At 34.5% G+C, this 24,785-nt stretch overlaps 1 protein-coding gene across 1 annotated transcript in view; it reads right to left on the reverse strand.

The window, feature by feature from the left end:
* UBR1 (ubiquitin protein ligase E3 component n-recognin 1) overlaps nt 1-24,785 on the reverse strand; it is a 61,079-nt gene that overhangs the window by 13,753 nt on the left and 22,541 nt on the right. The window contains 26 exon segments of the mRNA XM_042863136.1: nt 252-319; nt 878-974; nt 1,187-1,242; nt 3,345-3,493; nt 4,704-4,797; nt 5,445-5,542; nt 5,938-6,090; nt 8,384-8,477; nt 9,475-9,680; nt 11,442-11,629; nt 12,945-13,034; nt 14,610-14,719; nt 15,397-15,496; nt 16,368-16,522; nt 17,263-17,311; nt 17,760-17,862; nt 18,908-18,960; nt 19,864-19,988; nt 20,423-20,486; nt 21,462-21,563; nt 21,717-21,782; nt 22,100-22,210; nt 22,379-22,440; nt 23,343-23,523; nt 24,283-24,411; nt 24,676-24,775. Of these exon segments, the coding sequence (XP_042719070.1) occupies nt 252-319; nt 878-974; nt 1,187-1,242; nt 3,345-3,493; nt 4,704-4,797; nt 5,445-5,542; nt 5,938-6,090; nt 8,384-8,477; nt 9,475-9,680; nt 11,442-11,629; nt 12,945-13,034; nt 14,610-14,719; nt 15,397-15,496; nt 16,368-16,522; nt 17,263-17,311; nt 17,760-17,862; nt 18,908-18,960; nt 19,864-19,988; nt 20,423-20,486; nt 21,462-21,563; nt 21,717-21,782; nt 22,100-22,210; nt 22,379-22,440; nt 23,343-23,523; nt 24,283-24,411; nt 24,676-24,775 (2,803 nt within the window).

Raw genomic sequence — 24,785 nt, forward strand, 5'->3', positions numbered from 1 at the left:
GAGATTACAGAGACACAAAAATTAGAAACAGCTGAACTAAGAGTAAATACTTCTACATCACAGAAGTATACAATAATTTGCTTGTATAGAGCTCTCACACAATCATTTAATTCATGCAAGTGAAGAGTCAATGCAGGTTAAAATCACAAAAATCCAGGTTCTAAAAAAAAAAAAAAAAAAAAAAAAACCACAACCCAAAACAAACACACAAAAAAACCATTATTACTGAAGAATAAAATGAACCTCCTTACCAAAATGTGGAACATATCTACTTCTAAGAGGGATGGAGTGTCTTCTGTTTTAAAGTTTGGTAGAAGAACTGCAAAATAGAGATATTACTTATGCATCTCACCATCAACACTAGATGCCTTGCAATCTAGCAGAATCCAAAAGCCTGTACACATAAGCATCCTGCTCAGTGGAAGGCTACTTAAAAAAGAGTATTCACAAAAGGTCACCACTTTCAGCACATTGGCAAGAAATATGAAAAACAGTTCTCTCTGAGACTCTTAAGGTGTCTTAAACTAGAATGCAAGTAGCCTTTCAAAAAATACTAAACAGATTAAGTCTAACAATTGAGAAATATCTGATTTGTGGCCTTGTCTACCTGTTTAGTCTTTACAATTTGAGCACTGCCATCTGTAAACATTAATGCTCTAAGTAGCTCCAAGGCCTGGGTAAACTGCCTTCGAGGATTTTTTGGAACTTCAAATGATACAGGGCTGGCTCTACTGATTGGAACTACTAATTAGTTTATGTCAAGCAGCAAACCTTTGTGATGTAAGGAAACAGAGAAACTGAAGTTAGCACTGTTTTCAGTATCTATCTTTTCTTTCTATGTTGTTTTAACTTCTGCAACACAAAAGGAACACAATACCTCCTAGAAGACGAACCAGATGTTTCTGAATCAGGACCTGTGGTGATGTTGTTCTCTGAGCAGCTGCAAACTGCACTAATGCTTTAAGGCCACTGTGCTAGAGCACAAGAGAAAATGGTTGGACAAGAAAATGATACTAGCAAAATAAATCCTACCCCTACAAACAGGAAATGCATTGACAAGTGAATTAAATATGAACTTCCATGTAACACAGAAACCTTTTCCAGAACATTTTTGTTATCAGCCTGAACTGTATTTTAAGAGATAATCCTCATCAGAGAAATGTATCACATAACTACTTGCCCATACCTGTCTATTTTGTAGAGATCCAAATAAAGGCTTCCCCTCTGTTTCCAAGAGGTTTTCTTAAAATTAAACACAGAAAACATTACATTACTTTGTTCTACAGGAACATAACATTTCTGTTTGAGTTACACATATAAACACAATCAAGTGTAAAAACATTTCTTAGCATACATCCTTCTTAAAGCACAGCATAATTTGATGAGCAACTTGCTTAGAATTCTCTTGAAAAATCCAGCATAATAGCATCAAAGGATTTTTATGTAAAAAGCTGTAACAGGGGTTTTTCTTTTTTTTTTTCCTTAAAGTCTTCAGATCTAAGATTTAAAGAAACACTGCTTCATTAAATGATAATAGGATATTCTATAGATTTAGTTGTACCTTCAGTTACTCTTATACAATGCTCACAAATATCAAGGTATGTTAACAGAGATGCTGTACAGCTATCTTGTCCTCAACTTCACACTACTTCATTTGATTGTAGTTTAATAAAAATCTTGTAAAAACACATTTCCCAAATTAGAACACAATTCACATTCCCTCCCCAAGCACATTGGTTCTGGAGAGATAGTGAAGAGAAAATAATCCAAAAAAACCAAAACAAAACAAAACCAAGCAGCTAAATGAACTTAACTGAGTAAAAAGACATCTAAACGAATGCTACTATGCTTTAGTCACCTTAGAGATGAACTGGTAAATTTCATCTTACCAAATATATATATATCTTTGTATCTATATATCATATCTTTATATTAATATATACACATATATATATTTTAATATAAAGAAGTGCTTTAACTTAGCACTTCTATACATCAGTTTAATATGCAACATGTAGTGTTGCAGACAAAACATGGAAAAAATCATTTTTGTTTTGAAGTTACATGGCCCAGCATATGTCAGACTATCATATCAACCTCTCATATGCTATAATCCTTGCCTGGTAATGCATCTAAATCTTACACTTCTTTCATATGTCTTTGATATCACATGTGATAGAAGCTATTCCATATATACCCTTGTTGACAAAAATTTACTCTTGACAGCCACCAAGGCTGGTGGCTTTTAGATTTAATTATCTTTGAGATAAAATAAAAAACAACCAATGCACAGCATTAAGTGCATATAAATACAGCTGAGCGGCTTCCAGTCCTCTCCTAACCATCTGCACATTTGATAGAATTCAAAATAGCTGTAATTAGCTTTTCTGGCTATTCCTGCCCTCTTCCTAGTGCTCCTACAAACCTTCTGAACTCCTGACACTCTAGCTGAATCAAGCGAGCTACGAAATTACAGTAGACTACACTTGTACTTCAACAGCTTTGTCAGAAGGAAAACTAGCATACTTGGCAAATCATTCTTATGGATATGTAGAGTTACATTTTCAATGCCTGGAACACAGTTAAAGACTTCTCTTGACTCTCTCCCTGCCTGAAAGCCACTTCTGATTTAGGTACAGCTCCATGTCTATAGTGCCATCTTTGTGCATACAGCGGACAAATGAAGCAACACTGACCACTAAGCAGGTACATTAGCCAGAAAAGGCAAGTATTTTTAGGCTAATAGGTTATTTTGCCTTCAAAAAATATTCACGTGGTATTAAAAAAAATACTCTAACACATTTTTAGCAACTTCAGATTACAGAAAACCACATTTGTTCTACAAATTGTATGAGAATTTTTCAAGAATAAAGACAAACAGAAATAATGAGTTCCATCATGTAGATCATTCAAGAATGATTCAAGATTCTGAAGTCTTTGAAAAGTGTTTTTGAGTAAAATCTGAAAAAGGAACTTCTGTTTCAATAGTAATTAGATATTTGGCTACACAGAAGATGCATGGCATTTCAATCATCTTCAGCAGCTTTGCAATTGTTGAAGATGCTTAATGTTACAGTTCATAATACAGCTCTTAAAGATTAAACTCACCGGTGTTAGCATTACATATGTAAATAGTGTATCTATACAGTATCATCTAACAAAAACTTTCTATTCTTTATACCAGATTAAAGATCATGTGTTACATGTATTAAGAATTAACCTATATTTTTCTTATATGGAACTATCTTTATTGTACATACATCCAGACTGTATCCATTTTTACAAATCAAGCAGCCTTATGAGTTCTGAACCATGAAAAGAAGTAAACCGAAATTATACTTTACCTATACACTGGATGGTGAAAGCACACGTGCTCCAGGTCATCATAGGAATCCGATAATCAGCTTCATTTGGAGCAACTTTTAGTCCAACTCTATAAATGGTGGTTGCAAACAGAATAAGCATCTCCTTGATACTGCTCGAGTATTTGGCCCTGCAAGAGTAAACCAAGATAACTTCAGCCTGCACTATTAATAGTGCTTGTTATTTATGTCAGTCGTTTGCTAACAAAGTCAAGACTATTTATGAAAGAATTGTTAAAATACAAAGACCCTTCCTAAAGAGAGGGAAAAAACGACTAGCTTTCAGTACTACTTTCTTCATGCCTTGGCAAGGAAAAAATAGCAGAAGCAGAAAAAAAAAATTTTCCTGCACTTAAACAGTGCAAGGAATGCATTTGATTCTCACTAACTTTTGTTTTCCAAGTACTCAAATCTCATTTTGGACCTCCTATTTTTTCTCTTTTTTACTGCAAATAATAAGAGCCATGATAAAATAGCAATAAAATGGAAAAATAGATAGGGTAAAATAGAAAGAATAAGAGCTGCTAGGCTGGAGCCAACCAGGGAGGAAGAAATCCAACTCCATCCAACCTGGCCTTGAGCATATCCAGGGTTGGGCCATTCACAGCTTCTCTAGGCAACCTGTTCAAGCACCTTAATGTCCTCTGAGTAAAAAAATTCTAACATTAATCTAAATCTCCCCTCTTACAGTTTAAACTTTTCCCTCTTGTCCTATCATTATCAGACTGTAAAACTCAGACTTCCTCCTGTTTATGATCTTGATTTAACCTTCTGATGACATTTTCACAATAGCAGATGGGTAATTATTTTGCATAACAATGATGTCAGATAGACGTAACAGTAGTAGAGTACTTGATTTAAGAGTACTTGATTTAAAAGAAGACAGCTAAGTACACTTCGGAAGCCCCTACCTATTTGCTTTGTTTTGATGGAAGAGAGCTTTTGTCCACTGCAACAAAAGTGGACAAGACACCTCTGAGTAATCTGTATTAAATTATTTTATCTAAAACAACTGAAAACTACCCTGAAACACACATATAGCAGGAAAGTTAAGGCAAGCAGACATTAAGTGACTTGTCTAGAAGCACAGAAAGTGGCCCAAACGACTGGAATTCTGAAATAGAAAACTCAGTTTTGCACAAATAAATCAAACACTGCCAGGCTAGGTTTGATCAAGAGGTTCATCTAGGTTTGTATAGAGCTGATATTCAATGAATACTTAGAGAAACATACAAGTAAGCCTGTATTGAGATTGAAAAAGTGAATGTCTTCCTTCAATATAAATCCTGAAGTTTTTTAGATTATTTCATGGATAATTAATATAGCCAAAAAAGCACTTACGAGGATTGAACTCCAAAACTAAGGATAGAATGGAATTCCAAAGCTGAGTTCCCCAATCCCTTGTTGGCAAAAGTTGGAGCATTTTGTTGATCTCCTACCAGAAGAAATCAGATCCAAATTAAAACACAAATAAGTTATCATTTTTACAGCAGTCTAACAGAAGACCTCCTTGTTAACTGGTTTGAAAATAATTGTAAACAGACCTCACCAGCCAAGATACTCTACTGACACTTCTAACATTTTTATTTAAAAATGTGAGGTTTTAAATAGTGCTTTTTCTTTGTTTCGAAAAAGGAGAAAAAAATACAGCAAAGCAGATGAAAACTTTCCTGCATCATAGGATGCAAGGAATATATTGATTCTTTGTAACGTATGTTTCCTAAACATTTCATTCTAACCCCCTGAATTAATTTTTTCTTTGTTTCATTACAAACTCTTCAAGCAAAAACTTAACTTTGAGTGTTAACAAGCATCTATCCTCCCTAAGTTATGGAATTTTCTTGTACAGCGAAGGCAGAAATGGTAACAAACCAGAAAACTGGTGAGAACACCCCAAAATAAAGCTATCAAGCTCTGAAAGCCCTATGACTTCAACATCAGTTATTTTACCCTGACTTGACTGAGAGCAAAATTGCCCTAAATTTTAAGTTTTCTTGTGATATTATGTAAAACACGTGTATCATACTTAAAACTGGTGTATTAGATACCCCACAAACAAGCTCCAAAATGAAGATAACAAACCTTTCGCATTTTTCACATTGTAGCCTGATATCCTGACTATGATGGTTTCCAGCCACCTGGCTAGGGAGAGAATTTGAGCTACTGCCTCTGCATCCTCACTGAGAGAAGAAATGGAAAGCAGTTGTTACTTTAACACTGAAATAATCTTTATGAAGTCTTTAAAAATAAAGGACGCACAATTAAAATACAGTACCTCAGTAGTTGCATACTTTTGCAGGCAAAGTAGTGAGCAAACAAAAAAAAGCAGCATTGGCCTACGTACTAGACCTAAATATTTCCTTATGTGGCATATACTCCAAAAATAGCTTACAAATGCTTTCAGAAATGATTTTGGCTACCAAAAGCAGCATATTTGAGCAAGTGGTCAATAAGCAGATAAACAGCCATCTACACAGACTAAGAAGCTCAGCCCAAGATTACCCTCCCAAAATATGAAAAGTCAATCCACCCCAGAAATCACTCTTAAAGAAGGCTATGCAGTCTATTAATTCACCTGTTTATTTTTTGAGCCTGCAGTGGAACAATGGGAATCACAGTATTGCACAAAGACTTGCAAAGTGGACAAAGATACTCTCCATTCTCTAAGTCAAATATCTGTTCAACATGTAGGCGTTGTCGGAAGTTCAGCTGCATGGCTTCAAAGTACCTAGAACGTTGAAAAGAGAATTACTAGAAAACAGAATTGGCTCAAATGTGACCTGAAAACTAAATTTCACATAATTAAGTCTTATTATCTCTATTAATTCTTTTCCTAATACCTTTCCTTTGATAACTATTTCTTGTGTCTGGACATGAAAATAAAATTGAACCTTTGATCGGCTTATATGAACTCAGGCAAAAATGCACTGTATGCCACTCAGTCAAAATAACGGCAGCTGTTCCTTGCTTTAAGATCCTTTTAGATTTATTTTAATGACATTTTCATACACAAACAGTCCTTATATTCTCTCTTCTTCTTTCCCATCTTCTAAACATTTAAACACAGTATCTTACATCCCTCACAAGAAACTCATTCAAAATACTGAAATAGGATTCATACATAGTTGTATTTAATTTTAGGAAAATCTAAGATTTAATTAAAAAAATCTATAGCCTTTTCTTAAAAGAAAGAAATAGTAATTTGTACTACAACATCATATGACATTTTGAACTCAAAAGCGAACTGAGAAATAACTGTAATGTTTTTACAGGTTTTCTTACATAAATTTGATCCCTTAGTGAATGCAGTAAGTGTTCAGATTTCATTAACATCACAGTGGCATTGACATTACTAGGAACAAAACAACCTAACACTCAAATCTGCTTGTCTGACTACAGGAAAGTAAATTCAGTACAAACACTCAGGCTGGACATGTAGGATCTTCAAAACATATGAAATTATTTAACTTCCACACTAAGGTAGTAGCTAGTTATTGTTTTGATTTGAAGTATAATATCTCAAGAAAAAAAATATAATTTATCTAATAAGAAAAAGGTTGTATGCAGGGGTGACTGACAGGTCCTAATGATTACAGAGTATTTATGAAAGCAATCTGTTAACAATCAACAAAAACATACATCTGCTCTCCCAAATTTAAACAACTGTTACTGCAGTAAACGCCTCCTCATATATATCAACTACAAAGGTTCTCTATTAGAGTATTGTGCAGTATTTTTAGGCTGCACAGACACTCCAGAAAGGTGGCAGGGAAAATTTGGACGAATATTAGTAAGTTAGAATGTCTGTTACATAATAAGTAAAAGACTATACTCAAACCTTCTGTGCCATCCTGCATGAGAAGAGCCTGTTGTCCATTTTAATCCCATTTACCCACACAGCAAGTCATCTTTTCTTAAAAAGAGCAAGGGAATTGAGCTCCAGTGTTGTACTACTTAGATCTACGTAGATGTGGATCGATCTGCCAAGAGCAGATGTATTATACTCAAGGAACATACTTCTGTATCATTTTAAGTGTGTGCACCTGTCTTTCTTGTAGCATTTTTTTTTTTTTTTAAATAAAAATATAAATATAAAAAAATAAGTGATAAACACCAGAAGTTTAGTCAGGCTTCTTAAATTAAAATGGCATAAGTGCAAACAACCATCAAGAAAATATTTACATTATTTGACAACATAAAATAACTTGTACTTGCATGACCCAACTCTATCTCTTGATAGTCCCTTGGCGGGACTGAAGTTCTAGTTTCACAGTATCTATCTTGTTTAGAGTTACTGACCCTTTATGGACTCAAAACACAGAGAATGTTAGCTTCAATCCCTGTGATCTACACAGAAAGCTACAGGAAAACACGATGACTATAAACTGGAAAATGAGCAGCCTGGTCTATTAATATTTCAGACTGTGCTCTAATCCAACACCTTTGGTGTAAATCCCTGGCTCCCTCAAACAATAAACGCCTATTACACTTTTTAATCAATGTACCAATTCTTCTGTCTTACTTTTTGTTAAGTTTGTTAAACATGACAGGGGGTAAACTGCATTCATTGATTAAACTATTTGTGTTCTAGTCTAAATGCCAGCTTCTCTCCTGGGTTCACTGGGATTAAGCAGCTTCAACTTAAAACACTGAGGAGACAACAGACTTCACGTGTTTAAGGACTATTGTAGAACACCCATCTAGAAGGCTCCTACCAGTTCTCACTGAACTGAGGAAGAATAAGATCTACTAGATAAAGTTCCTTATTCTTGACTATTTTTAACCCATTGGTTTTATTTAACCTCCTCAGATTCTTCTCTGGGTCATAAAAGGCAACCAAAACCTTATGATGATGCATTTTCTCATCAGCTGAAAAATTATTTTGTGCCATATTTCATTTTTAGATGAGTAGATAGCTTTCAATTCAATATCCATTCACTATACTGTGTTTTCAATATGCATTTAGAGTTTTTCAGAAAATGGGTAAATTAACAGGAAAAACTGCCATGATCTATCCTTACTTCTGCCAGCAGGCTGCATGCATCACATGGCCACAGCTTCCTGTGTGGGTTCCACATGGTAAGTCAGGATGCATGAACAGAGGATCTACTGTATCTATAAAAAGAACAGAGCAGAAACAAAAACATTTAAAAACAGCAACAATTTTTAATCAATATGAACAGAAAAAACCACCTGTATATAAGACATCAAATTAAAATGGATTTCATGAGCATTTCCAGAGCAATATTTTAACAAAATCACAAGCCTGAGTTCACAAACTACTGAAGACTTTCCACAAGCTAGCAAGAAATCCAAAAGCAACAGTAAGCTGGTTAAAAATGGGGTTCATTTGGTTCTAAATGAACAAAGCACTTTTCTAGTCCTTAGATAATACATTTCTTCAACTAACCCACTGTACTTTCACAAGCCACTAACATAAACACCATGAGTGAATAACAAAGGGAAGGCTATCTTTTAACTGAATCTGCCTAAATCTTTATAGCATTATCTTAATAACATACTGATGCCTTTGCGCTGCATATGAACCCAAACCGAGATACAATCTTCCTCTTAAACATACCTAAATAATGCTGAGCTCAACAACAGCAGATCTCTAAATCTAATTTGGCGTACTTTTATGATTTTGAACAATACACTTGAATTTGACATACCTAAAAAAACACAACTGAACATGAAAAGCACACTTCCTGAACATGAAAGAACCCTCATGATTACCATATTGGCACTCTGAAAATGTATTTTTCCTATGTTGTGAAAGTTTGCTGTTGTACTTGAACAAAAAAAAAAGTTAACATTTTTGCTTTCTTCCTCCTCTGAAGTAACCACTCCCACCAAATCTTTAAGTTCATTTGAACTCCTTGTGAGAATAACTAAAGCATTTTCTTATTTGCCAGGGAAAAGTCTGTATCTTCACACACTTCTCATTTTTACATGTTAAAGCACAGATTTTAGAGCAGTTTAACATTTTTCACTTTTTTTTTCTTAATAGAAGTGGGTCATTTAGCAATCTGAATGCAGAGTTTAATTCAGTTCAAAGGACATAACGCTAGGAACAGAACTGTTTGCACTCTAAAAGAAGAAAACTGCATACCCCCTGAGAATTCAAGAATTCTGCTCCTATTCTGAGTTAAGGCAGTTGATTTCTGGACACAAGCAGATAATACCATAGCAGCACTTTCCAGCTTTACTTCTTGCTCCTCCTGACAAAGAATACAGGTCAGAACTTCTTTCTCAGCAATGGATGGACCTCGTTTGGGACCCAAAGCAATTCTGGAATAATCGATTGCTGAAGATATGCTGAAATAACACAGATAACAGATAAGAAGGACGTTTTTTTCCCTGAAGAAACAGACTTTCAAAGCATACATGTTTTATACATAAGTGCTTTACAAAACCAAACAATGGCAAAATGATGAAGAAACATGAATCCTCATTAAAATCTAGTATTTTTTAAAAACAAAAAATGGAAGCCAATTAACACTGAATAACAGAAAGAAATCAGACAGCAGGTCATTCAGGCAAATACATGCAATACAGACTGAATTAAACCTACTGTAATCTTACAGATACAGTAAAATTGTATCTCCCATTCTTGGAAAAAAAAAAAAACAAAAAACAAAAAAACAGCCATCAACACATACAGTAGATCTCTCTACTTTCCCAAACAAATTTAAGACAATTCATAATTTTTGGTGTAAGTGCAGTGTATTGTTGAAGCATCTCTAGAACAGGAGCAATGCATACGTCCAGAACTACGCTGTTGTTAAAACTGTTAAAAATAGTTACTCTTTAAAACTATATTACTCATAAATGATAAGCCATGCTCAAACTCACAAAGCTCTGCCTTTTTTTTTTTTTGTTAAAACAATACCCACCCATATTAAAAGAATGTCTGTTATTAGCTGCATTGCTAAGGGCCTATCAAAGTATAATCATACTGCAGAAAGTTTATGACATAAAGCTAAGACATTTCTGCATCTGGCTTTTCCACATATGTGCAGCTGCACTACTCTCATTATCCATCACTCATGAATAACAAGGACCCCTTTGATTGCAAATGTCTTTCAATTCCAATTATTTGTCTGCTAATGCAGTATTTTCTCTACAACTGACTCATTTAAAAATATAACATTGTAAGTTAGACATGTTATACATACAAGTTATACTTATCTAATAAAGAAAAAACAAAGAAATTTAACACAAGAACTAAAACAAGTGGGTGATAGTAAACCTGTGATTTTATAAAGATGGTAAAAAGAAGTCACATATGATGTTAATACACACTCAAATCAGGATTTACTGTAACAGTTAAGAGGTTTGTCCAATTTTGTCCAATACAAACAATACTGTTTATATATTTGAAGCCTCAACAGAGGAAAAAAGAAAAGCTTATAATGCACCTACTCATCTCAAGCAGTACAAGAGAAAAAAAAATTTCTGAGTTGTGTGTGACCTCAGTGAGGGCAAATGAATTCTACTGTATTTATTCCAGTACATATAATTACAGAGTAACACAAAATTGAGTTATCTAGTCTGCAAGTTAGCAATTCATTCTCTTGAAGAACCTTTTTCCCTTCTATCAATTTAAACTGAACATCTCCAATATAAAATTAGATTTAAAAAACTAATGAAAAGAAATAACAGCAACTAGAGCTACAAGAAGCATATTTTATTCACTGCAACTTAAACATAACACATAGTGGCTTCCATATCTTTCCAGATATTTAATTTCTCATACAAGGTAGAGAGTCATTTCCTGAAGTACAGTGATGTTAGCTAAGTACCTTTCTAATTATATTCTCCAGATAATTACTTACCATTTGAAAAAAATAATTTACTTACAGTTTAATTTATGCTCCTCCATAAAGCAAATCTACTGTTCTAGCATCAACAAGTAACCTAGTTTATGTATAATTATTTAACAGAACAAACAAGCATTGCAGGTGGGAAATTTGAGAAACTAATTTGATGGCTCTACTGTCAGGACTTTTTCGTGGCAGAATCCCATTCAGGTAACTAATATTTCCCCACCAGAACTCTACATCTGCTTTTTCTTACCTTTCTTCTTCCATAATAGCATCTTCTTTCCCCTGTGCCTCCAACGTGTTTTCATAAAGGAGCTTGTGGGTTTCAATGAAATTCCTCTGCAAAGCAGACATCTGAGCCATTATCTTCTGACGATGCAACCTAGCTGCTTCTGCCTTTCTCTTTCGCTCAGCTTTCTCTTTATCCTGAGTGCTCTGTGTCTTAGAGTAAAAGAAATCACAAGCAACAGAGAACATAAAATGAGTAGATTCATTTCACAATTACGCACATCTATGTATTGACATCAAATTATTTAACTGACATCTCTTCAGTGACTTTTATTTAAGTGCCAACACTGTCTATTCAGCAAACACCAAAAGCTGCCTCTCTAGTGCTGTTATTTCCACTGTAAGTGAAACTTTTAAGCATCACCCCTAATGTGAATCCTTTATATCCCTTTAAGAAGTTTAAGATAATTTTGTTGTGAACTGTCTGCGAAAGACACTGCCAACAGACTGTTACTCTGGTTTTGTGGCAGAACTTTATGCATCTGAGGATTGTACTTTCCCCCTACTCTTCTTTACTGTAGACTGGACAACTATTCCTCTTTCAGTATTTTCTCGTCTATCATGTTCTCAAGAACTAGAAAGGAAAGGATTTACGTAACTTGAAAACGTAGAATTCAAAAACACAGATAAGATACATGAAACTAAATTCTGATTCGACAACTTTATGCTCAAATTTAACGTCATACGCATAGTTTTCATTCAGGATGCCATTACTTTTCAAGAAAATCAGGAAAAAAAGTTACTCTCTAAGCAGGAGAACTAATCAACTGGTTTCTTACGGTTTCTTGTACTTTGTTTACTTCCCTTACTAGCTATCACATTACACCTTTCTCAAAAAAGAAACACAGCACATGCTAAGTTTAGAGTTATACACAGAATGACTGCCCAGGAGTTGTTGAGCAGCAAGTTATTGCCAAACAGAATGTGTCAGAATAAACCAGCCTGCTTTTGTACACTAAGAGTAATTAGATTCTCCCATTCAGCTGCCTGTTGTTAAAAGAAACTTTAGGACTGCAGTAATCTGTAATAACTCCACTCGACTCTGTCTCTTCATCACTGGATTCAGGAGTTACTCTGAGAGAAGCGAGTAAACACTGATGCACAGAGAGAGCAATCACCTAAGTTGGACAGAGAAGACACTATCGCAAATAAAATCAAAGGTGATCAAATCAAAGATAAAAGCAAAAACAGACAAGCAAATTCCCTTCTCCATTTACTTTCCCTGAATATTCTCACTTAAACTACAAGCACAACAAAAAACACATAGCTGCTGCTAACTCAGTGAGACATGCTTAGCATATTTCTTTTTAATGAATACAAGAATTGAAATCTAAATGCCATCTGTAGGCAGTGGTAGAAATTAATAACGAAATGGCTATTTTTGCAAAATAAAATCATGTACCTCCTTCAGAATGCAATTAAAAACATTGAAGTTTATTAATCTATTGAACTTTATTCGTGTTATTACCTCATCACCTTTTGCAGTTTCTGAGCCTGATGGAGCCACTACTGCTGTCAAACTAGATTTTTCTCTCATTCTTTTCACTGTGTCAAACATCTACAAAGAGAGAGTAACATGTTAAAAACAAAATGCAAATTGCCTGTTGTAACAATATAAGATCAAACTTCTTGATATTTAGTTTCATTGCTTTCAGACTTTCAAATGGATGAAATCAACTGCCCTGCTCTTCTATCACTAAAGCAGCCCAGCAGTTGAAGAATACTACTGAGCATAAGGGAAAGTAGAATTACACCAAATTTTCCAGTCCTTCTCCAGCACTAATATTTCTAAAGAGCTAAAGCTCTTCCGCCAGAATGACATCTGTATATCACATGCTAGCTTACCTCCATGAGGAAAGAGACTGAATAATCCATGGACATTAATATCAACGTGTGGAAGAGAAAGTTTTGCAGCTTACGTCTGATTAGTTAAAAATAAGACAGATTTACATTTTATTTTTTTTTACTTCCTCCAGCTGTCTACTCTAAGAAACTTCCAATTCAGATACTTTTAAATACATTTACATATTGTTTAAAAAAGCAAATTATATATTAAGTATCTTTTTACCTTTGCTCTTAGAATTTTACTTGAATAACTTCTTCAAAAACCTTTCAAACTTGCCACTGCAGTATATACCAGGGTAGTCAAATTTCAGTAGCTAAGGATAGCCTTCAAACCTTACTATGGATTCTTGTCCTCATTTCTACTGCTTTCTGGGAGCACTTGAATTCTGTTTGCCACCTAAACCAAAGGCCCAAAATTTGATAGCAGAATTCCTGCTAAGCAGAAGCCGCACCCAATGTTTCTACACTGGGCAAGGCATCACAGCTCCAGAGGATTTTCCCATCTCTTTGGTTGGGAAAAGACAATGAGAAAGATGGAAAAATAGCCCAAATCAAATGTCCAACACAGCCATCATATAAAGTCTGACTGAAGTCTTCATACAAGCAATCTCTGAAATGCTCTCCCAATTTATAAACCTTTGTTCAATTACAACTAAAGAGGGCTGCTCCGAAAGTAATGCCTCCTCTTTTATAACGCTGGCCCACAACATCAGAGGTGGATGTTGGTGGTATGGCAGTAGAAGCTTAGTCTTCCTCCCAATATTGAGTTGTATTTATGACTGTGCAACAGATGACCGCAGAGGGGCAGACTGACAAAATGGCATCTGACACGGAAGTGCGTATATTTGTAAGTTAATCCTCTCATGCAGAAAAAATTACATGTATTGCCATTCCTTGATGCTTGATGAACATTTATAATGGCAAAACAGCAGACGTGTACAGTGAGGTGATGGGTGGTGCATTACAGCAGTGGTGCCAGCGGGTCACCTCCACTGGTGTAGATGTTTACAAGGACAGCTCTTTGCATCTGACATAGTTTCCATAGAAATAAACATTACTTTCAGAGTGACCTGTGTATGTTGCAACAGAACCACGAGGAACAAAATTTATGCATAAAATACACGTATGGCAAGAAACATTCCAGCATTTCTCAGCAAACACTACCCTAGTAGGTTTTATACATTTGTATGTATAGATACATATGTCTTTAAAATACAAATAATTTAAATAAATTATATTTTTAAATATAAAAGCTATTTCCAATCATACTAATCTCCCCGTTGTGTACCTGCAGTATCCAAATAACTGTGTCCTTCTGTGCCTCCAACTGAGGAACTCTTTTTAATTTTTCCAGAAGCATCAATACATTTACAGCATTCAGGGCTGAGCTTCCCATTCCTTTAACAAAGAAAGCAAATGCATTCAGAGGGGAGAAAAAGCCTGTACTTACAGCCAGGGATATGCCTTAAAATACTGCTAATTATATAGCACATATTTATGAAAACACAGTCTGTATAGCTACACTTCTGTCTTAGCTCCACTTATTCATCTAAATGTCATACAATCTTCCCCAATTGTGGATAAGTAGTTCTACTTCTAAGGGCAGAGAATTAAAGAAAACAGAAACAGAGCTGCCTTCAGCTACAAAGAGAATGAATGGATCCCTTGAATTTTACACCAGTTTGGTATGTGCTGTGTATGAGCTAATTTTGCCATTAAAATAGAGTTCTACTAATGTTCTTCTTTGCAGTTGGGCTCCTAATAACTTTTTTGGCTTTAAAAAAATACAAATATACTTCAGAAATGGGAACACTCTCCTCAGTTAGATTTCTTTTGCAACACTTTTCATTTAGAATTATTTCACATTGTTAGAAGAAAGATGAAAACATTAAAAAGAAGAAAGGAAGATCTTCATAAATTATTTGTTAGTACAGTTTTATTATGAAACAGTGATTACTTTTACATCCCTCATAGAAATGCATAAATGAGGTTAGGGTTTTTCTGATGTTGTTCTTATTCTCACAAAATCAAATTACACTAATTTGCTCTACCCTTTCCAAGAAAATTAAACATACTTGTTGCTTTGTGATAAAAATCAAATGTTACTTCTTCTTCTGGAGACTTCTGCAACTGCTGTTTCTCTTCTAATAACCCTAAAGAAAGGAGATGAAGCACCTAAAAAGATAAAAATGGTATTTCTTATTCTAGAGGTCTAGAAAACTAGTATATCAAACAAGAATGCTTAATATAGCATTCTATAATAGATTTGTTTTATCCATGATAAAACACAGAAGTAAGAAAAGGTGCAAAAGTCGTACATGAAATAGTAATGTACAATATGATGAAGTTTCCTGCATATCTCTTGCACTAAAGTTAATAAATTTTGCACATTTTACGTTACTAAATACGAACCACATAATTTTATCCATAAACAGAAATATTTAGAATTTTATTATTTCCCAAATCCAAGGCTTAGCAGGCAAAGCCATTTGTTTAAAGAAAAAAAAAAAGTGTACTCTAATTGACAAAATTAACTTAGTAAGTCTATAAATCCAGGTCCTGAACTTTTGAATACAGAAAAGCATCTCAACAGAGTCAGCAATTTTTTTTAAAGCACGAAGTCAACTGCGGTAAAACAAAATGCATAAATGCTCACAGAATTATTTTGTGACTGATGTCCCAGAGATATTTCTACCTTCGCATTCGACAGTTTACAGGATGACATAACACCCTAACGTTGTGATCAAAAGGTTGGTTATTTCATGACAAGGATGAGGTAAGGAGAACTACATACTGAAACACAGTGAAGAGGCTATGAAGGTGGGGAAGCAAAACAGAACATCCGCAATTAACAATTTTGTTCTGCATTTCTATTTTATGGTAGAGAGAAATATTTTCTTCATTTATGATTTATAAAAACAGGTCTGGAGACCATGAGGTCACTTCTAATCATTCAAAGAATATCTTTACACATTTTGACCTTATCAGAAGCTGTTATGAGACAACACAGCAACCATGCAGGGAAGAGGACCAAAACTAATCATACCATTTGAATCATAGCTTCAGTCCACAAGTGTGTTTCCAGTTCTACTGCTCTCTGAAGGATGGTTCGCAGTATGTGCATCATTACATCACAGTTCAGAATCCTCACCACATTACTGAATGCAGGACAGAAGTCTGGAGGAGGCGGTGGTGGCAATGCTAGGAAATTGAGGTATGCAAATATATTCATACATATACTGCCATCTCAACAATTGCAGCAAAAAGGAGAGGAAGCAAGCACACCACTATCAGCAAAACAACAACCAGACTTACACAATAAAAACATGCTCACATGCAAATGTTTAAATCAGCTTCTGTCTTCAGATGAACTAAGCACTTTTAAGAAGTTCTTACATAAAACACATGCAAACTAAGCTAAACAAGCAATCCATTACAATATTTAGTTGTATCTAAAAATGCAAGACTTCAATATTTAGCACTGCCTGGTGTCATTTATGTATCACAAACATATACAAAGTATGTTTTCCATCTGATACTATTTTCTCTTTAAACCAGTTGTCAGTTAAGAGGATATGTAACAAAGATTATAGAATTCACTGGAACAGTAACATGGGAAGAGAAAAAAAATAATTACCCGTTGCATCTAACAGAAGTAGGAAACAGTTTATTTCATTAAATTGTTTACTTAATAGTTTACAAAGTCTTCCTTAAATCTACTCAATTAATGCTCATGACTTGAATGGGTAAAAGTAAATTCGAAGGAAAAATAATGCTTGTGTTAGCATTAATCAATTACAATTTGTAATGTAACAACATATTTTATGTGAACTCAGCTATCCATTGCAAGTCACAAGCCATCCATCAATGCCTATTTTACACACAACCACATGAACAACCGTATTATCCCATTTGTTGAGACATTAGTTCTAAATCTTTACCTTCATCTTTGTTTTCTTGTTTTCTTCTTTTCTTCTGTGTATGTTCAGCCTACAGAAAAGACAAGATATAAAGTCAATATTTGGTCACATAACTAAAATCCTGTATGAAATCTGCTCATTGATTCTTAATTTTGCACTTCATTTTCTTGTAAGAAATTTGAGAAACATACATTTTTTCCTCAGTAAGATTTGGAAAAAAGCAATGTTTGTTTTCTTCCAGTTCAAAGATAATTCTTGGTACGTTCTGTTCTTAGCTTTAACAGTTAGCAGAGTTAATACGTAAGTCACACAAGAAAAGTACTAACACAAGCCACACTGCAACAATTTGTACCAACAGTGTAAGCTACTTCAGAAGTTCGGAACTGAAGTTCCGCACACATTATTTCCAGAATCATCTACTTCAAACTCCATTAACTCCTTTGATTCAGCAAGATCCTTCAGCCACTGAAAAGCATGTACAATTTTTACCTTTGAGAATGAATTTTACAATAGCTTACCTTGCTATGCTGGGTCTTAGTATAATGATAGAAGAATATATTGAATTCTTTCAAGCATTCATCTTTCAGTTCATAAACTCCATGTCCAGAGACACCTGGTTTCCTTAAAAAGAAATATTTCATGACAGAGATTAGTAATTAAAGTTTGGTGTATCTTTGAAAGTAAATAAACCAGACACAGGATTTGTTTTCCAATAAAAAGCTATTAAGAAAGGAAATAGTGATGGTTACTTTGTTAACTAATAAAAACTGTACCCAGTCTGTTCTTTAAGTCTTTAACCTTCAAGATTGTTGACTACCTTAAATCCAACCTAGTTCTAAAATATTTATGTCTCCATGATCTACACCACACCATGAAGACAGGTAAATTCATTTAACTGTATGGCTTACAATTTTAGATGTTGAATATCCTTGTATAAAAATCCATTACTACTTTAACCAAGGTATAAAACAAGCAATACAGAGAGCTACCTCCCACCTGTATGAGCCAAAACATCAATTTTTTGAATACAATTCCCACAGCAAAATTCCTAGGTATTATAGGAATATATATATTTCATTTCAGTTTTCAGTTTTATATAAAAATTTTTATATAAGTTTATATATATATATATATATAAACTTATAGTCGCCACTGATTAAACAAGCAAGCCACATGAAACTGAAAAAAGGTACACTAAACCAACTAAAATAAAAAGACATTTCTGTGACAAAAATATACCAGACATTTGAACTAGTTTTTCCTCAACAGATGCAACCCTTTTTCTGCATCTGTATTTTCCAAAATATACCCTTCATCTGAAAGCTACAGAAAGTTAGCAAACAAATAGCACTTGAATAAATGATTGGGTGATCAAAGATATAACAAGTTGTTACAGTTCCCAACTACTTCTGAAATTAGTTTTTGAACATCTTCCCACTTAACATCACTAAACTTGCAAGGCCCCTCAAACTGGGTCTAAAGGAAAAAACAGCAGCTTCAGATATTCAACATGCTTTTCTTTCCTCAGCACATACAACAATGTATGTAGTTCAAGACAGTACTATATTAGCTGAATAGAGAGCGCAGTGCAGCTTGTTTAACCCATATAATATACAGTATTTCATTTTCAAGCTAGTTATGAAAAGAAGCATTGTTATGAACTTACTTAAATGTTGCTACTTTATCAATTACATTCTCCAAGCCAGTTTCATTGTTCTCCTGGTAAAAAAAAAAAAAATTAATTTGGCATAAGCATAACATGATTCAAATCACTTCAAATAACAAAAATAGACATAAAAATTCAGAGCAATTCTATAATTCTTCAATAGATTTTGCCCGTTTGTTACTCAGAAAGTAGATACTCAAAGCTAACAAGCTGCAAAAAATTACTGAAGACAGTCAAATACTTTCACCCATTATATAAAATTTCATTTGATTCCTAAACAGAGCAGTGACTTTCCTAAGTGCAGAGTGGGAAAACAGAATTTTACTCACTAAAAATAGTGACCGTGGATCACCTGTTACTGGTTCCAGGGTATTAGATTTACAAATAATTCTTCATTTTTTTTATTTTTTACATTGATCTTCAGCCCTGAAAACTTGCACAAGCTCCAAAATCTAATGCACTCCTCTTTGAGTGAATTTTCAACATTTAGATAGAATACTAGGGAAATGTATGCTTTCAGACAAATCTGACTTTTCAATGCACCAGTTAAAAGTGATCAGAAGTACAGAATCACATTTACTGATAGTAAAATGGGCAGAACAGAATCCAACTGCATGGTTCCACAGGCCAAAAAATAACTTCAAAATCTCTGTTCTTGAAAATGAAGAGCTGTGCCTAAACACAATTAAAAAAGAAAATCCACCCCTTCTTCAAAATGAATCCTCCTCCCCCAAAACCTTTTCAGATTAGACCATTCTTGAATCATTATGTTTAACTTCACATCCGTAAGGTACAGAACATCACTTGCAATGTTGTATTTTATTTCTCAAACTAACCTTAACTTTAATATTAAGAAATGAAGTAGTTTCATACAAAGTTACGGAAGGTTAACAGGAGAATGACATAAAAATAGAGAAGTTTAATTAAGTTAAAAAAAGTAACAAACAAGGACTCACATTTTCAGGCAAGGATTTCGTAATTGCACTGTGAGCCATTGGCTCAATACACAGTAGATGGATGATTTCTCTCATGATAACGTCCTCCTTTGTCACATTACTCACACCAGGCACATATCTTTCTCCTGTCAGATTTGATCAAAAGGAAGACAATGGCAGACATGACAGTTACAAAGCAATTCTGACTTTTGCAAGGAAGTAAAGCTATTGCTGAGATTTATAGTATCTGAGGAACATAAACTTCTACTATATCAAGCGTGAGAGAAGGTGACAGGATTTTTTTGACCTAGCTTCCTAACAAACTGGGCTGAATTTCTTCTTATGATATACCTTGTAGCTAGTTATGAAGTAAACATTAACCTTTTTATTATATAAAACTATTGCTTTCAGATGTCAAATGCTCAAATTACAGAACTATCTACGTAAAAAAAAGAAAGTATTTTCTACTATCCTTCCCAAATAATCTATATTTTAAAAAAAGTAAATCAAGCCTATTCTTTCCAACTGTAGTTACTCATCATCATCATAATACCAGAGAGGAAAAAAAAAAATAACTTACCCACTACATAGATGATAATCTGTAACATTTCTTCTATTAATACGTTACATTGTTTGATCAGATCCTACAAAAATGAAAGAAATTAGGGTTTTTTTAATATGAAAATCCATCAAATAAGATTGACCTCAAATGCATTACATCACTGAAGCACTGTACTGTGAAAAGATCTCTCCATTATAAGTAGGACAAATGCCTGCATCTATTCTGCAACAGAAGTGCAAGTTTCGCATTCAGGAAAAAAAAACAACATATAAATGTGCCCCACATGAAGAGTTACATAAAACTTTCAAGGCTCAAGAAGTGGCACAATAATCCAGGGAAGTTTCATCAACAATAGAAGGACACTATTTTAGCAGACAACTTCTGAAGTTAAATTAGTAACAAGGAAATCAGTTTGCACAAGCAATCATTCTACCTTCTGAATGCAGAACAAAAAGTAACAAAAAGCTAAAAAAAACATATGTAGAGAAGGATGGTCACTGCTCAGATCTGTTCATTCAACCTTATGCCATGCCAGTACTGCTATTCCCTGAACTGCCTAGTTTACTGGGAAGCACTTTGAACTACATGTGCCAGAGAGCAAAATCTGTCCACTCATTTCAAATTATGAAAGTCTCTTCTAGGAACACAAAATTGTTTCCCTCTGAACATCAGCAAGCATTTCTTAATCATGTCAGTGACTGAGCACTAGAACAGGTTATCCAGAGAGGTTGTGGGGAAACCATCCTTGGAGAAATTTCAAGATATTCTCCCTCCTTGGAGACTTTTTAAAAGCCATCTGGACATGGTCCTGGGCAACCCACTCTAAATAGACCTGCTTGAGGACAGGTGTTGGACCAGACAGCCTCCAGAAGTCCCTTCTAACCTAAAACATTCTGTGACTGTGTGTTTTATCTAACTGCTAGATCCTCTGTTGACTGACGTAGTGTAGTTAAAAAAAAAAAAAAAAAAAATGCAGTGAGCAACAGTAGCTAGTTTTTCTGTTGTGCCCTTCCGTTCAAAGTAAATAAATTAATTAGCAGAAATACTTGACACTTACCTGATCTTTGGTGAGCTTGATCTTTTTGAAAGCATCTGCAAGCTCGTATCTCTGGAGTAAGAGCAATAGGAAATGGTTTGGATCCATAAGAGATGCACCAATCTGCAAATAACAACAGTATATCAGATATTACAATTCTGCATTATGAAAAATACCCTTTTACCAAGAAAATATTTTGAAATGATACATATTTAAGATAAAAAACAAATCTATTAAAACATTATGTTAAGCAAGCAATGATTCAGAACATTATACCTGGAGCATGATGATGTCTTTATCATACATCTCTTCTCTGCACTTAACATCTTGATAGTAGAATACCTGAGAGATATGAAAACAAAATTTAAAGTGGAGATATGAAGTAACACACTTTCAAATCTGCACCAGTCAATGTCTGAGACTTCTTCAAATTGTAAAGCATCTTTATTAAAGGCAAGTTCCATGCTTCTTTCTGAATGAACAATGGTGAAACAAGTCATCTACATTCCCGTCTAAAAACTTTGTGAATTTCTGTAAAAGTAACATCCATAACCTCTCTCTGCCCTGAACTACCATCACGAACACTATTGAGAAACACTTGCATACACCACTAAGATCAAGATCATTAAGATCACCGCTGCTTAGCGCAAAGTGTGTACCTGACTTATCAAGGAGAGACCATTCCTTCTCCACATCTCCGCAGCAACCTGAGCAACCAAAACAAGACACCGCAAAGGATATTCTACTAGCAATTCCACTTGAAATTCTTCCTAGAATTAAAGAAGAGTTGTGTTTGTCAATGATCTTACAGAAAGTGCTGATGAACACAGACATGTCCAAAGTAGCAAAATAAACCAAAATTCTGTAACTTCAACACACATGCTTTCTCCCCTCCCAAGTATAAATCATATGAAGCATTTGAAAAACAAAAATCTTACAGGAGAAACAAACTCATGCAATCTTGAGATGGTTCCAGTCTTGCTTAATTGTACATGAAGACCTACACAACAAACAGGAAAAAAAGCATATAATATAAATCCAAATCAGCCAAGTTTCTATTTCAACCACTTCAAAATTTTAGTGGAATTACCTATAATTCAGAATTACAAGAAAGAGGCTTATTTAGAAAAAACATAGCATTTTTTTTCTCTTTAAGGCTAAAGAACTGTTACATTGTCCTAACAGTTTTAACCAGTTTTACAATCCATTATTTTATGAATAAATCTATTTATTTAAAGAATTTCTTAAAACCATTTAAATAGAGATGATAAATACCATCAAGTTTTTAATATCACATTTAAATAACATACTGTCACTAGTAACAGAATTTCAAACAGATGGTGTCTTGTTATCAAATGATGTGATAAAATATCTACAGCTTAATAACAGCATATGATTTCACTTGTATTTTAGAGAAAGCCATGATCACCCACCACTGTGGTCCCCATGAATTCTGACTAGAAATCTGTCCTGGCATGCTGCAAAAATTTATCTTTTAGGAGGAACATTTTAACAGTTCTAAGATATAAGTGGCTGGAAAATAAATCTGGCATATAGAAATAATGAACATTCATTTTGGTATAAAAATTAGAAAAAGGAAAAGGACAGAAATTCAAAAACAGTTGAGACAGAACTGAAGATTTCTGCTTGTTAAATCATGAAACATTTCCCTTCTTGCCTTTCTGCTTTGTTCTCTCTCTCCTGATTTAAAAATGTCCTCCAATACAACAAATGCTCCTTTAAGAAAAAATTCCAATAGCGGAGCATCTGGGGAACAGGGTCACTTCATGAGAATGTCACAAAGGAACTGATCTCTGAAGCATTTTATCTAAACGTTTCTAAAATAAAGAAAGGGATGGGTGAGAAACTTAACTCAAATAGCTAGCAAAATAAAACACCTACCTGCCAGAGTCCTAGAAAGTGGTAAATGTATGCTGACAGGATCTGAAGACACTCTGTAAGGTCTACTCTCCAAAGTATGGCCACATAAATGAAACACAGTCTTTTCCCGTGAACGGCCGTTTGTGCTGCACCTCATTACAGCCTTATGACATTCTTTGTAAGCCCTCAGCAACAGCTCCTCCTGAAATTTCAAACAAGTGCAGAGATTTGCATCTTAAATTGATACATGCACATGAAACTTCATCATGTTTCTTTCCAGTGTTGCAAATAGTTGCTTAAAATTCACACCATCATCACTATTGTCACTTAACAGCGAAGAACACTGGACTGGAGCAAGGAGCACCAGCTGAAGCTAGCTCAGAGTATTCTGAGAGCTGCTCTGTCAAACACTCTGAAATCAATGGGCCTACTTAAGCTGCACTGTTTCATAGGTTTGCAAAGTTTGCATCTCAAATTACATCATGTTTTCATTTGTTGTAATTCTTGCTTTCTCTTGCTAGAAAAAAAAAAAAAAAAAGAAATCCATCTCAAAAGAACTTCTTTGTTTTTTAGACAATTTCCTCCCTTCCCCCAGCAGAGAGATGAACTCCAGAACCAAATAAGACTATTTACAGGCTAATTACACAATTAGTATGAAGTTTCTGCAGTTCAAAATGAACACCATATGCTTCAAAACTTTTAAAACTTGATAGATCACTATGAATGCTGAGAAACACTTATTCACAATTTGTCAGATATTCTATGCAATTCTGTCAGCTAGATGACAATAATCTGGGATCCCCTCTCCACATCTTACCATGTCAATTCTTTCATACTCCTTTTTTGAGGGGATCTGTATTATACAACAATAAGCTTTTTTAAAAAGTTACCATTTAAGAAGTACTCAGAAATATTCACGGATGCCATGCATACATGAATTCCAGACAACAAGTTTCCTTACGTCACAGGCACACCATTCTTGGAACATCAAGAGTATGTTCTTTAGCTGCATCTGTATAGCAATGGCTGCTTCCCAGTCAGGGTCCACCTCAATGTGCTGACCAATCTGTCTTTTTATCTCTTCCATTCCCTGAAATAGAGATGCCACAAAACATACACACACTAAATCAAGGGTCACAGGCTTAAAGTAACAGAAAATCTCATAAGCAAATGGTAAAATCCAGGTGGTTTGGCAGTAGCTAGAATTGCTGAATAGTACTTCTAAAACAAAGAATTACTTCATCACCCATCCAAAACGTAAGCATTTATTTTAATTGCATATTTGTACCAAACAAAAGCATTGTATTGTCTTTACATAAGCATACTAGAAAGAAATTACATGAATGTATCATACCTGCATGCAAGTTAAAATCCTTAGGAAAGAAACAAATCCTTCTAAAAAGCGCTCCCTCAGACGGTTCGTCCATACTGCAGGCTTGCTGATTAAAACATACCTGTCCCCAA

Source organism: Lagopus leucura, unplaced genomic scaffold, assembly GCF_019238085.1.
Source record: "Lagopus leucura isolate 7727_CA_CO unplaced genomic scaffold, USGS_WTPT01 Super-Scaffold_1, whole genome shotgun sequence".
Classification (NCBI taxonomy): Eukaryota; Metazoa; Chordata; class Aves; order Galliformes; family Phasianidae; genus Lagopus; species Lagopus leucura.